Below are 15,128 nucleotides of genomic sequence, written 5' to 3' on the forward strand. Positions count from 1 at the left end.
CTTGTCACAGGTAATTCCTCTTTTACAATGCACTGTTGAAGTGGCAAACTATGATAATGATAATCAAGGTTTAACCCTGTGAGATAAACAAAAAATGCAACACTGTTGACAAATTTTCTGATTCCTTTTGGGCATAACTTGCAAGCTAAGTGAAATTCTTCAAGTGCTTGCGTGAACTTATAACAATACAGAAAAGCATCATGTTTATCACTTGGGTAAATTACCTAGTAATGTGAATTATGCATTCTAAAATTATACGGGAATCTTGAGACCTTTTTGCTATTCCCGTAGCCATAGTTTCAAACCAGTCTGACTGGTTAATAGCAACACTGGTTGCTACTTAAAAGTTCTCTATGCCAAACTTGCTACAGAAGTAGCACTTTGTAGGGGCCTGGTAGTCTTAAGTGATAACGGGCAGTGGTGCTGAGAAGATGAATGTCAAAGACCTGGAAGTCATTTGTGTTAGAGAGGTCAGCAGGATGCCACAGGGTGTCACCAACTCATTCTGAATAGTCCAGCTCCCAGCCAGGACCTTTCATGGAAGTGATGTCAATGTGAAACGAATGTGTTTACTGAAATTCTGAGAAACTCAAAAACTAGGACATGGAAATCTTCAGTGAGCAGCTAGGGTATGACTTCAAACTAGCTCCTGAAACAAACTATCAGGATCTCTGATGAGATGCTTGGAAATGGTGACACTGACAGCAAGAAGCCCAAGAGCTTTGCAACAAGCAACTGTGTGCTTGTAAATACAGGGAATTTGCTGCTTAGGCTTAGCAGGATTCAGAGCTCCTTCTGAGTGTGTATTTGAAGAACCAGCTCTAAAATCAGACAAATATACTTTAGTAAATCCAAGGGAGAGCTGAAGGAAAGCATGATAGTCTAAGACTAATGGATTCTAGGGACACCTTTAAAAAAGGTGGAGGAGTGAACTGTAGGAGTTCATTTTAACTCACCTTCCAAAAAAATTAACAGCAAAAATTCAATATTCTGTGTGAAAGTTGCTATATTCCTTACTAATGCTGTTAATTTGCTTGTGACTGAGAAATGAAATGTCATGATAAAGGCTGTCTGCTTTTAGATGTACAAGTTTTGAACTGTTAAGAATATTACCCAAGCCACTGATGAGCTGCCCACTGTAAGGGGAAAGCTGTTCTGAGCTCCAGACAGCTGCTCCTCCTGCAGTTGGATGGACTAGAAGAATTAGGCAAAACAATTAGCACCCAAACCATTTGGAGGATGGATTGGTACTTGGTTTTGTCAGTGCATGCATGGAATTGTCTCCCTTGTCAGTAGATGATGAAGTAATCACAAGAGCTTAGATTGCGTACATGAGTTTGCATGCTAGACACTTGTAGACAAGAAATGGTGCTTTCCAATTAAGCTCCACACCCATGAAATAGATGGCAAAGTCCAAGTTTCAAAGAGGAAACTAGAGTTGCAGTGAAACCTGCCTACCAAGCAGGTGTTGTCTTTCTTCATTTACAACTCTGGCAGCTTGGCCCTGTAGTCTTATTGTACAGCACTGTGGTGTGGGATAGAGTGTGTGCATGTGGTCTGTTTACTGTGTACAACCTCTGCAAAAGAAAACCTTCATAATCTTATTAGGGCTCTGTATTTGTTTTTATGTGCTGTGTATCAAACAGAAAGAATAAAATTGCTTCATGAGCAGTTTTATAAAGTCTTCCTCAGTTCTTTGTTTATGGTACATTCATTTGCTCTTGAGGTTTGTTTGAAAGAACCCTGTGCAGCTTATTAATGTAACACTGCATTGCAGAATCCAGAAAAGCCTGTTACAGCAGTGCTACCAAACATGAACTGACTTGCCATGTGACAGATGCTCAGGATCCCTGTTTGCAGTTTCTTGTTTCTGTAGCCACCTTTGCTGTGTTTACCCTCACAGCACTATTGCCATGGAGTGTAAAAAGCCCCATTTTTTTCAGTTTGACTAGAGGGTGTGTGGGGAAAGACTTTCCTGTTCTATTGCATTCTTGCAACAGAAAATTCCTGGCAATGTGAGGAGTCAGAGCGTAGTAGCATCTTCTGAATAGGAATTTATACCATCCTCCATAAATATCAATACACAAACATAGGAAATGTGTGCAGCTGATTTCTGCAAATATCTGCTGACTAGACATTTTGGTTTTTCCTCACTCCTGCTGTAAAGGAATGATAAGTCACTTATCCTTCTCCAGAACTCTTAGATATACTGACTGTCACTGTCACAAGTTATTTCACTTAACTTATTAGACAATATTAACAGCAGTTACTAAATGAGCAATATATAAACATGAATAGAAGTGACAAGGATCATGCTGAGTAACACTGTGGTTGTATTTAAAGAAAAATTACACCCTAATTTTAAGTGGAGTATAATTAGACCTTGAAAGTACTGTGGTTTTGAACTGAGGTGCAACATTTGCCATGGTCAGGAAGTTTGAAGTTCTGTCATTTTTTGAAGACTACCAAATTGAAGTAACTACCTAATTGTTGATTTAACTGCTGATATTTCAGTGGCTACTTCTGAAGTGCTGTCAATGTTAATAATTTGCTGCGGTAACTTTAATTCTCAATTTTTGTCCAAATATAAAATGTTCTGTGGCTTCTAAGAAGGGTTGCATAGTTGCTTATCTTAGCTTGTAATAATGATATGACAATCTGACAAAATATAGAAGCTTCTGTATAGTTTATATGAAAGTAGGGCATTCTACCTAATATATGAGTCTGGTAAAAAAAAAAAAAAAACAACAGACAACTGGACAAGTATTAAAAAAAACCCAAGAAGACAAAACAGAAAACCCCAAACAAACAAAAAAACACACACCAAAAAGTTCCCCTAAGATTGTTTTTCACAATGTGGACCTCCTAATCTAATTAGTGGAGGGTTTTATTTGTTTGGCTTGGGTTGGGTTTTTTAGTTTTATTTTAAATTTTAACTTTAAAAAAAAAGTTCTTAGTTAGATAATCTCCAGTATTCTACTACAATATTCACTGTAACAAAAATATTTGAGGATTTACTATTTTCTGTCCAAGAGGTCCTCCAGTGATAAAGAACTGCTTTTGCCAAAGGGGTCTTTGTTCTTCCTTATTATGTGGCTTCACTATCCTTTCATAGTTTGGTATCCCTCTTTACCTTAAGCTTAGGAGTGTAATGGGAAAATTGGCAAAGAGATTCCACAATAGCTCCAAGTGTTGTTTCCTTCAAAAACCTTGGCTCTGTGCATCTCTCATTTGCTTTTTATTTCCATAACAATCTAGAAAATGGCTCTTAGGGTTTGGGAGGATTTTTTATTGTTTGTTTGTTTTCCAGTTTAATTTTGTCTTTGGTATTTATATTTATGTTTGAACTTTCAATTGTCAAATCCCTGCTGACCTTTAATATGTATAGTTTTAATCAGACTTTTAAAAATTCTTTTTTCTTTGTAATGTCCTTCCTTTCACTGAAATCCTGTAAGGTGAATATTTAAGTTCCCATGGCTTCTTAGTGTGATCATTCGTCATGCAGGTGGCAGCTGTTTTGTCTTTCCCTAGTGAAATATATATCCTGTAAGTGCTATGAGTTGATCTTAAAATTGTTGAATGTACTGCACAGAGCTTGTAGGTATTTTCATATTCTCATCACATTTATAATTATTTAATTCCTTTAGGTCAGTATTGTAAGTTTTATATCCTCCATTTGTTTTCCCTGTAGCACTCTGTTCTCACAGGAATATGAGGATGCCATGAAATACTCTTTCAATTTTCTGTGACTTTCCATCCCATATCAAGGAAATCAAGTTCATCATACTCTATCAAAGATGAGCTGCAAGTGCTCTCAAATTAATAATATAAAAAATACTGTAGTATTTTGAGTAATAATTGAAAGTACCTAACCACCAAATTCTTGTTTCAGAACTGGGGCTTATTACCATGTTGGAGGTAAGTTTAGGCGTGTCTGTGTGTTCTAGTTGCTGCATAGTTAAATGAGCTTTCCCTTCTCTATGGCTCCATATGTGGTTTTCATGCCTCACTAACTGAATTTTCCTGCCAAGTTCCAGTGGATCCCAAAGAAAGGTAAATTGCTAAATCTTAATTAGCTAAAATCTGGGTCAAGTATAAACGAATTAGAGAAAAAAAAATCATCTAGAAACAAAGTTCTTTACCTCAGAGTTCTGGTTCTTCCCCCTGTGCAGATAAATTGAACCTCTGAACTCTCTGCTGACTCTCTGATGGCTTCTCTGGGCAATATTATTTCACTTTATTGGTGTGCTGACTCTGACATCTTATGCTTGGTAGTAGTATAAGTAGGCTGGTGTTACACAGTGTATATAATGATTAACCTGTTATAGCTCCAGAATGTCTGCCTGCTGACTTGTTTTGGGCACCAAGGGCTCAAAACTCTCCTCATTTGTAAATGCTGTTGAATTTGGAAAGTGTTTGCACACACGTTTACTGCTGTCATGTGATTTACTTCACTAAACAAAACAAGATATTAAAAAATTCTTGATCATTTTAGAGACTTGTTGCACACTGGTTGCTTAATCTTGTTGTGTGAAGAGCTTTAAGATATCTTAAAGACAAAATTGATGATCTACTGTCCTTTCTAAGCTACTCCAGAACAAACTGTTTTAGCGACTCTTTCAGTCGTGTTTGGAGCTTTTCTAAGCCAAAGTAAGATACTTGCAGTCCAAAGCATGTGAACTGTGCATGTTTTTTTAAAAATGGGTTTTACATAATCTGTAGCACCTGATAAGGAAAAGTTAGTTAGTAAATTAATTTATGTAAGTAGAATAACCAGTTTTGCATAATAGATGTTCCAAGGAGATATTAATACTCATTGCTATACCTACTGTATGCAGTTAGCCCCCTTCCTTCAGTCTGCAAGGAGGAACACTGTTGGGATCGCAAACAGTGCAAACTACATGCAAAATAAATGCTAGCTGGGTATATAACAGGTACTCAATGCTGAATGCTATGATAAGTTAAAGATAATTTATTGAACTGAAGAGGATAAAGTTTCTTTCCGCAAGTTTTTCTATGCTTAGGGAAATTTTGTCCTGAAAGGAAATGTGACTTAAGGAATTTACTTGTCTACATGAAATTTAGGTAGAACCAAGGTTCACAAATCCAGTCCTGCAAAACTTCTCTGCTAGTGCTTAGTCCTGGAAGAATACAAGCTGTGCTGTTACTTTGGTTTTAGTTCATTATACTCCTGTAATTTGTAGATTTTTTCCACCTGGAACTGCCCCAGACTTAACTGATCAGCTAAATATGGCGAATAAATAGAAAACAAAAACCGAAGACCTTCATGACAGTGAGGGTGTGTCGCTGTTGAGCCGCCAGCAGAGAAGAGGACCCAGTTCTCAGTGTAGCAAGAAAAGGCGTTTATTATTTTGATTTCCATATATATATAGACTTTTCAGAGGTCGCCCAGATTGGTCAGTCAGAACCCTCCCCCTAGGCATAATTGGCCAGGCCTGAACTGTCCAAGTCTCGAGACACTGTTTGAAAAACATCCAGACTTTATCTTTGTTTATAAAACACAGCAAAATGTTCTCACGAGAAAGACCTGTGCTAGCCACAAGGGTGTCCCCACCACACTTCATGGGCATCTGTAAGGTTTGCCTGTTATTTGAATGGTGAGTACACGTGAGTACATTTCACCTTTTGAAATACTTATATAAGAGAGTGGCATGCCACAGGTCACCGACCAGCACCAGCAAGGCTGGACCAGTGCTCGGAATAAAATGGACGGGGTGTGCAAAAACACTTTGTAGACCAGCTGCACACTCTGAGGACCTTGTTTTCCTTGTAACATATCCTTCCACATGTTGATTACCATAATGGCAAATTACAGAGAGGCTGGCAGCCGCGTTGGAAACAGCCTGGAAACAAGACAAGGGTCAGCATGACCTGCCAGAAGTGTGATCCCCTGTCATGTGCGTGAGGAAAATTGCTCTTTTCCTGCCTCTAAACTGCTTCTCGCATTATTCTGTGGATCTTTCTGTTCCATTGGACATCGTTAGGGCATGCACTGATCATTTGGGGTATTTTTGGAAAGTGTAAATAATAGCAGAGTCATGCTTTGAATTTTCCTTCTAGCAGCAGCAGAAGGGCCAGCAGTTCACATCACGTGGCTGCTTCAACAAGTATACATCTATTCTAGTAACATTTTCCCACCCAAACATAGCATCCAAGAGCTGTGTGGAGACCATGTGCTTACTGGAGTCTGGGTCACCCTGGCCAGAGGACTGTGCACTGGACACTTAACCATTTAAAGCCTCTGCCCCTTCCTTAATTCACGGGATGCTAGTCCTTGGTCACAAAGTGACAGCAAAGAAATTTAAGCCACCTTAGCTTCACAGGGGAAACAGATGAGATGGCACATCTGAGTTTTCCATCTGTGGAAATCGTAGAAAGGAAAACAGGAAAACTCTTTGTTTTCTGAAGTGATTGTAACAGTGATGTAACGCTGATTGACACACTTTGCGCACCTGCATTTTGCGCGGGTTCTGATGGTTTTTGTGAACAAAACCGCGGACGATGGAGCGGGGCTATCAGTGGAAGCTACAGGAGTGTGGGCTGCTCCTTCCCGCGGGAGAGCGCCCGTGGCGGGCTCCCTGGGCTCGGCAGTGGCGGTGCGGCCGGACAGCTCTCCCGGGTCGCGGCCGGAGCCGGCGGCTGAGGGGAGCCGGCGGCTGAGGGGAGCCGTGAGCCGCTCACCCTCCGGCCCGCTTCAGTCGGCAGCCCCGCCTTGGGCGCACCGACGTCAGCGCACGTCAGGGCCGAGCCCCTCGCCCTCCCTCCGCCCGCGGGATCCGCCGTCCCGCCGCTCCCGCTCCCCTCGTCCCGCGCTGGGCTCCCGCAGCCGCCGCCCCGGCCCGCGACCCCGCTCCGCTCCCCGACAGCCGCGCAGCGCGAAGATGGCGGCGTTCAAATTCCTCCTGCCGCCCCTCGGCCGCCGCATCCTCCTCCCCGCGGCGCGCAGGGCTGAGGTAAGGGCGAGGGGCGGCGGGGCAGGAGGGTTCCGCTCCCCTCCGCCTCTCCCTGCCCGCCGGCTGACCTTGGCGGAGACCCCACTCGCAGCCGCCCGCCGGGATCGGCCTGTGCTGCGGGGGGTGGCCGAGCTCCGGGGGTGGGCGGCGGCCCCGGGGAGGCGATTCCCGCCCCGCGGGGTAGCGATGGCTTTGTTCTTGAAGAGTTTGCCCCGCGGGAGCCCGCGGGCAGCGGGGGAGGAGAGGGAGGGCAGAGCGCGGCCGCCCCGCAGGCTCGGGCCCGGCGGCTGGTGGGGATGCGGTGACCTTGAGAGGCTGGCTGTGAGGTTTGGCTGTGAGGTTTTTTTGTCTTATTTTTATACTTATTTTTAATTCAGTTCTCCATCGTTTCAGAAGGCAGCACAGTTACAGTGTGTTGCTGTGTATTGCCATGCTGCTCTCACCGCCTCCTGGCCCGGAGGTGGGCGGCAGGTGTGCGCAGCTCGCTGGCAGCCCCGCCATCTACTGCCATCCACTAGCGTGTGCTGTGCAGCTCCCTCGCTCACTTGCCTGTGGGAAGCTCCTGCCAAACCTCACGGATTTAATGATATCCAGCCTACATGTAACCATAGCAAAGGGTTTTTTTTTTTCCCCTCTTCAGCCAGAAGTGTCTCTGTGGCTTTTCTTAATTTATTTGAGTTGAAAAAACTCACCTTTTCACACCTGTGTTTACTAATCCTGATATCCTTATGGACAAATCTTAGCGCTTTCAGGTTTTGTTATACTAAGTCATATTTTTGCTTTTCCAGATAATTTAATTTGATTCTGTTGATTATTCTAGGAGCTCATCTGCCTTATGTTACTTTATTAAATATGCCAGAATTGCCGCCAGTTCCTGAGGTCTTAGCTTGCTGCCTGGTGTGCAGGGAAGCATAGATGATCCCTGGCAGCGCAAGTCCCTGAAAACCCATTGCTCTCAAACAACAGGGTGGGTAGGAAAGGGACTGAGAGGAACATGTTTAGGACAGAAGGGCAGATACACTCGTTGAGAGGCATACAACCTGCAAATGCACACTTGCGTAACACGTGCTGCTTTGTTCACCACTGTTGCACACAGTCGGGAAGATTATAGAAAAGGTACCACGTGGCCTCTGAAGTATTTTCCTGTGTGTGGGTACAGGGACACAGCAGAGGCCTGGCCTCCCTCCAGCCTTGGTTCTCGAGTCTTCTTGCAGCCCTATTGTACTGTGATTCCCAAGGTGCTAGCACTTAATACTCCTCTGGATCTGCTCTGGCGGGTCTGTGTCTCTCCTGTTCAGAGGACCCCAGAGCTGATGCAGTGCTCCAGGTGGGTCTCACTAGAGCAGAGCAGAAGGGCAGAATCCCCTCCCTCAATCTGCCAGGCACACTGCTCTGGATGCAGCCCAGGACATGCTTGGCTCTCTGGGCTGTGAGTGCTCATGGCTGGATCATGTTCAGCCTCTCACCCACCAGTAGCCCCAAGTGTTTCTCCCCTGGGCTGCTGTCAGTGAGTTCTCCCAGTCTGTACTTAGACCTGGGATTTCCCTGACGCAGGTGAAGCACCTTGCAATTGGCCTTATGGAACCCTGTAAGATTCCCATGGGTCGACTTCTTGAGATTGTCCAGGTCCCTGTGGATGGCATCTTATCCCTCAGGGTGTCAGCTCACTGCTTAGCTTGGTGTCACCTACAAACTGGCTGAGGGTGTGATAGATCTCTCTTTGCCACTGATGAAGGTATTAAACAGTTTTGGTCTCAGTACAGACCCCTGAGGGACACTGTGCATCTCCAGTATCCATCAGGACTCCAAGCCATTGGTCACTCTCCTCTGGGTGTGGCCATCCAACCAACTCCCCATCCACCAAATCCATGCAATCAAGCCCATGTTTCTCCAAATTAGAGGCAAGGATGTTGTGGGGGACCATGTGAAAGGCTTTACTGAAGTGCAGGTGAATCTGTAGCCCTTCCCTTGTCCATTAATGTGGTCACTCCATCACACAAGGCCACTAGTTTGATGAGGCAGAACTTGCCCTCAGTAAAGCTGTGCTGGCTGTCCTGAATCACCTCCCTGTCATCCATGTGCCTTAGCACAGCTTGTAGGAGAATCTGTTCCATGACCTTCCCAGGCACTGAGATGGGGCTGAGAGGTCTGTAGTTCTTCAGGTCCTCATTTTCACTCTTTTTAAAGATGGGCACAATGTTTCCCTTAGGGTAGTCTCAAGGGTCTGCACCTGACTCCGTGACTTTGTGGATCAGTGGAGAAACATTCACGGTATAATTTGGCATGCAGAAGACTGTTGTAGTTTTTTGCACATGACATTGTTTCTCATGACCCACATACTGATTCTTATTGAGCCCATCAAAGCAGAGGAATATCAGTGTTTCCACTGGAAAGGAGGTAAGCTTCCATTCAGAAAGGTTTCCTTAATATTCAGTACAAACTCTTGCAACTTCAATTTTATTAAGAGGACAGCTTGTGTAATCTTGAAACTGAGCCAAAAATTGTTGCCTTGGTTGTAACTGCAAGTAACTCTTAAGGTAACTCCTCAGCCAAGAATTGGACTATTGTCTTTAAAATGTGTAGATTACCTTGTTTATGTATTATTTTTTTCCCCTCTTTCACAATATAGGTTTTTTCACTTTTGCTATCAAACTAGCAGTTGAAACACCAGTAGGCAGTACTTTAGCTTCCAGATTTTCTGAATTTGTTGAGACTGTTTTAACATAGTGATTTAAGTTTCATGTTTTTGTCTGGTGCCTGAGCAAATACTTAAGTAGTATTAATGCATAGTATTAGTGGTAAATACTTAAAGACAAAAAAAGATAACTGTGACCTAAGTACATAACGGTACATCCATAAGTTATGATGATTACTGGGCAATGGCTTTGCACTGTGACAGCCAGGTTTGAGGGTGGGATTTGTATTGATTTGCCTCTTGCTGTTCTTATTTCATGCATTTCTTAGAATCTTCGTGATTCTGAGCTGTTCTGCAACAACATGAGGAGCTCTAGTTGAGCTAGAGTTAGAAAGCTCTAAGCCTGAATAAGGAAGCTAAGGGAGGGTTTGTTCTGTGGAAGGGTGTCTCTGCTTCCATACTGCCAGTACAATGCTGTCCTTCATATTGTTCCTTGGCTTCCACTCAAATTTTGTGGTGGTATTGTCATTCTGCTTAAACAACTTCTGTTTATGTTTAGTGTCTGAATGTCTTTGAGGCTCATGTAGCAATATATAGGTTTAAGAAGTCTGTGGATGGCTCTAACTTGTGCTGAGGAATTGCATTTGTAAATCTGTTTTCAGAAAGTCACAATTTGTCAGTAATTCAGGATGAAATTCTCTTGTTTTGAAGACCTGCACTGTACTTCCCTTCCTCCCTGTCCATGCTTAGTATTTACAGTAGCAATATCTTTTTATATATTTCCCCCCTATTCAGCCAGAGGCATGGTCTTCATCATAAAGCTTTTGTATAATGCTTTTTGTTTGTTAATTTCTTTTATTGTTGTTGCAGATTTGTGGATGCTATTTTTCTACCAGCTGTCATCGCAACACCAAATTTTACACTGATCCTGTTGAAGCTGTGAAAGATATCCCCAATGGGGCAACTATACTTGTTGGTGGTAAATATTTAAATTCTTTATGGATGCAGTAATGTTATGTTAATGAGATACTTTTTACTCGCTTATCGTGTTTCTTTTACTGTTAATTAATTTGAGAATCCACAGAATTGCATGATTTTTTAAACAAGAGGTTTCCTACTCTGCTCTTGAGTGGCATACTCTTTTGGTGAGAAAATCCAGGTTGTGTCATATGGAAGGGGAGATAGCCTCAGAAAAATAATTAGGTTTTTTTCCCCACTAGCAAAAATTGGACTCTGCTTGTTTGAATCCAGAAAATGAGCTTGGGATTTTTCCAGATAGCATTGTTGTTTCACATGGTAAAGAAATACAATTCGGTTTGATTATTTTATGTTAGCATTCTCCATATCCTTTTTCTGCCTGTGGGTCTCTGTGACCTTGAAAAAATTGCTTAACCTGTTTCTGTGTTAGGAAGTGAAGATAATACTTATCTATGTTACACTTAATGCTTATGTGTGACATTTCCAGAAGAGTTAAGAAGGCCTACTAACTTTCACTCTGACTTGAGCTTTTGGATATTCTGGATGGTTTCCACAATTTCTTGCTGTTCAATCTGGATTTAAAAAAAAAAAAAGTGTTTTATCCATCTCTTAGGTTGTTTTGATATTGCAGAAGTTATGAATGTAACATTGTAAAACATGGGAAACTTCAATGGAGATATGTAATGAGCAAAATTCCTTCTGGAGGAATTTTGTTTGGTTGGTGATCTCAGGGGTCTTTTCCATCCTAACTGATTCTGTGATTCGGTGAAAAGGTAGTGCTTGTAGTGTGACATGGTATTTCATTTTAGCTGTACTGGATTGTCATGTAATAGGTGAGAGTGTGAGGCACTTGTACCTCAGTGGAGATCTGGTTTTCTATGCTTCGAGTTACATATCATCCCAAGGGTGTTCCGACTCCCAGATTTTTATCACCTAATTATAGGCTAAGCTGCATGGGATGTGCAGCAAAGATATGAAGGTTAAGTGGGTGGAAAGAGAAGGAGGAATAATGAGTACAGGGTTGATGACACACATCAGAAGAGCCAAGGCCCTGGAGAGCTTCCCTAAAGGCCATTTGTGTGTGAGCAGACCTCTGATGGGTAAACAGCTTTCATCCAAATTGGGAAGTGTCTGGTGAGTGGGAGATTGCAGTTCTAGGGGCAGCTCTTTCTGGAAATCTTGATTTATTTAATCAACTAAGGAGCTTGTTTGACTCAGAAAATATTTTTAATTCCCATATTTCTGAACAATCTATGTTCTTTCAAACACTTTACATAATAAATTTTCTTTTATTTTATGTAGGTTTTGGATTGTGTGGGATTCCTGAAAACCTCATTGGGGGTTTGCTGAAGACTGGAGTAAAGGGAATAACAGCAGTTAGTAACAATGCTGGGTAGGTATTCATGTCTGGTTTAGTAAGTACAGACTTAAGATTCCAGTCATGTGAAAGTGCTGATATATATGAAAACACCCTTTATTTTCACCATCATAGTTTTCATATTAATCAGACAGCTTAGTTTGAAAGTGTTATTTTTGGAAGGAGCTCAGGAGGTACAGTACTGAATATATTCAACTTCGTCAGGGACCAGTTGTTGTGCTGCAGAGAGCTGCAATTATGTTATTATAACTATTTATATATATTTAACTGGTTGACTGTAACTGGAAATTCTAACTTAGATGCTTTAACTACAGTATCAGTGTTTTTGTGTATGTGTGTGTTTTTGTGAAGTTCCAAATAGGGATATACTTTTTTAACTCAGTTTGGTGCTTTCTGACCTTCTTACTGTATTTCTGTTGCTTTAAAAAAACCCCAAGCAACACAACAGCAGTGGAGAGTATCTATGATGAAAGAATGGAGAGCCCCCTTAAGGTGTCTTGAAATTTTTGATTTATATTTTAAAATGTTTACCCCTTAGGAAATTCATATGGGGTTGACAATGAGAATAATACTTCTTTCACGTGTAATTTCTCAGCTTCTCATTCAGACTAATTTTTACACAAGCTGTTCATTGTAGCAAACTCCACAATACCTAATGATCTCCATGTAGAGAATAAATATAGCCACTTCTGTTGAAGTGCATTGATAAAATAGCAATGAAACTGAATAAAAATATAATATGCAGAATATGAATTGCACATTCGTTGGATGTGAGATGATTTGTATTGATAATTGGTACATACAAAGACAAATTTAAGCTCTGTGGAATCTTGCAGGAAACAATTTCTGCTGGATGATAAAAAGAAGAGAGAAAGAGTCAGAAATAATACTGAGAGGAAAGATCAAGCACTAGAGTAGAGATCATTAACTTTCCTCTTATTTTTGGCTAACACATATATATGCAGGTAGAGAGATTACACAGATGTTTTTGAGGGGGAGGTGAAAGTCTGAATATGAGAAAAAGTGGAAAGAGGAGCACTGTGGAATAGGATAGAGAAGAAGACATTTTGTATTGTATTCTGAATATAGTTGGTGATGTTATAGGTTAGAATTAATTTTTATTGAAATAATGTTAACTTTCCTGAAAGTTCTTCGGATTTTGAGGCTGAAGTGATTTCTGTAGAACTTTTGGTTCCTGGCAGGAAAGTAGAATTTAATTCTTGTTTTCTTGAAACGAATTTTTCATGAATATTCGTGAAAGCCTGGAGAGTTCCTCACAGAACAGTGTAACAACTTGAAAATGCTCAAGGTCATCTAGAGTTTTTTCAAGAAGTATACTGTGTAAAAACACAAATTTTACTTTCCTGTTGAACAATGTAATTTATTTTGAAATTTAATTAAGAATAAAATAACTGTTTCATCTATCTTTTTATTTACTGTATTACTGCTATGTGGGACTTGGCCTGCAATAGTTTGGTAGTGTTTGGGAACCAGATTAAAATAAAACTGTTGTCAGAAGTAAAGTCAGAATTCTCATCACAGCAATTGATACAATTTCTAATCTTATTATTAGCATGTGAAAAAGTATGCTTTTGTAATACTATACATCTTCTTAGTATTTTCTAATGCCATGTCCATAAGTATAGTGGTATTATGAAGTGTTGCAACACTAATAAATGCCTTTACAACTGAAGTAGCACAGCATTCGTGTACCCTGCAGCAGTTGTATTCAAAGGGTGAATTTTTCCTGTAATCTTGAGGTGTCAGGCACTTTGTGGGATGATTAATCTGCCACTTTCAAATCGCCATATGGCTGAGTGTGCTCTTCTTTGGTGACCTTGTACTGCAGTTGATGCCTGGCTGTGTTTCATTTTCTTGACTGTTGCTGCCTTCTTTTCTCCAGCTCTTCCAGCAAATAGGAGGTAATTGGTTGTGGTCAGGTTTTCTCATCCTGCAGTGGGGTTAGCAGGCAGCTTGTAACTGGAGCAGGGAGGGAGCCAAGAACATAGACAGTCAGCCTATTCTGGAGTGCAGTGCAGCTGCATTGATTAAGTTACATGCCTTTCAATATGCGAGAACCACAGAATGTGTGACAGAGCTATCTCTTTATTACTAAAATAGCAGCAATGGAGACAGTGATTTGCTTTCAGCTTAGGGAAAGCAGTAATTAGGAAGTTGTGAAGTGCTCTTGCCAACTGTTTTAGCTGGAAACAAGATTCAGCAAAGCCTAGAAATGTTTGGCAGTGTCTGGAAACAACTTTAAAGGAGTCGGATGTTCACAAGTTCACATCCTAGTTATTGTTCTGTACAGTAGTGTAATTAGGAGGTGATTCCTCCTGCATAAACTTGTTTAAATCATGTAATTGCTGGCATGCAAAGTCCTGTTTTTGGCCTTTTTAAGGCTTTTCAATGATGGGTTGTACAGTAGTTTACAGGGTGCTCTGTCACACTGCTCAGCTTCCTTCTGCTGCTGTGTGTTATGCTTGTGCTCACGCTGTGTGCTAGCTACTGAAACAGCACCTTTAAGAGCAGTTACTCTTTTGCCAAGCCAAACAAGGCAAAGTGTTTGAAAGTGAAGCAGTTCAAATATCCAGTACCTCTGGTATTTACACAACTTGCTGCAGGGGAAACTGAAGCTTGTGAACCAGGGCAATAGTGAAAGATAACTGTGATAGATAGGTGTGCTTCTAAAATACAGCCTCTTGCAGCTCCCCTTATAACTTGTTTTGCTTATGTTATTCATACTTTAAAAACTTACTTTACACTGTGTTTTTGTAAGCCCTTTAAATTGAGAATGTTCTGTCTCAGTAAGCTACCAAAATCCATTTTATTAAATATTTTCTTAATTCTTGTTTAAATTTGGTTCATTCTACAAATGCCAGTATTAAAATTAGTAAGACTATGTAAAAATAATAGACAAAAAAAAAAAGAAAGAAAGAATAAATAAATAAATAAATAAAAGCTTATTTTAAACACTGATTAAGTAAATTCCCAACATAGTTGTGATTAGTGTACAGTACCTTCTTGGCTGTTTTTTCATCTGCATGTAACTTCATGGTATCTTGTTGCATATTGATTTCAAGTTACTTGGGACTTGAATATTTCCAGTCAGCCTATGCTAAGACTTCCCTAATGCATATTCTCAGACCTGTTGTTTCAGGAT

General features: G+C 41.1%; 1 protein-coding gene across 2 annotated transcripts in view; it reads left to right on the forward strand.

Moving 5' to 3' along the window:
• Positions 1-6,745: 6,745 nt before the first annotated feature.
• OXCT1 (3-oxoacid CoA-transferase 1) overlaps positions 6,746-15,128 on the forward strand; it is an 84,883-nt gene continuing 76,500 nt past the window's right edge. For both annotated transcript variants that reach the window (XM_085042994.1, XM_085042995.1), the window contains exons 1-3: positions 6,746-6,974; positions 10,480-10,588; positions 11,890-11,980. In XM_085042994.1, coding sequence (XP_084899120.1) covers positions 6,903-6,974; positions 10,480-10,588; positions 11,890-11,980 — 272 coding nt within the window. In that variant the 5' untranslated portion in view covers positions 6,746-6,902. The remainder of the gene's footprint in view (positions 6,975-10,479; positions 10,589-11,889; positions 11,981-15,128) is intronic.

Source organism: Lichenostomus cassidix, chromosome Z (assembly GCF_008360975.1).
Source record: "Lichenostomus cassidix isolate B80296 chromosome Z, HeHo_3.0, whole genome shotgun sequence".
Lineage (NCBI taxonomy): Eukaryota > Metazoa > Chordata > Aves > Passeriformes > Meliphagidae > Lichenostomus > Lichenostomus cassidix.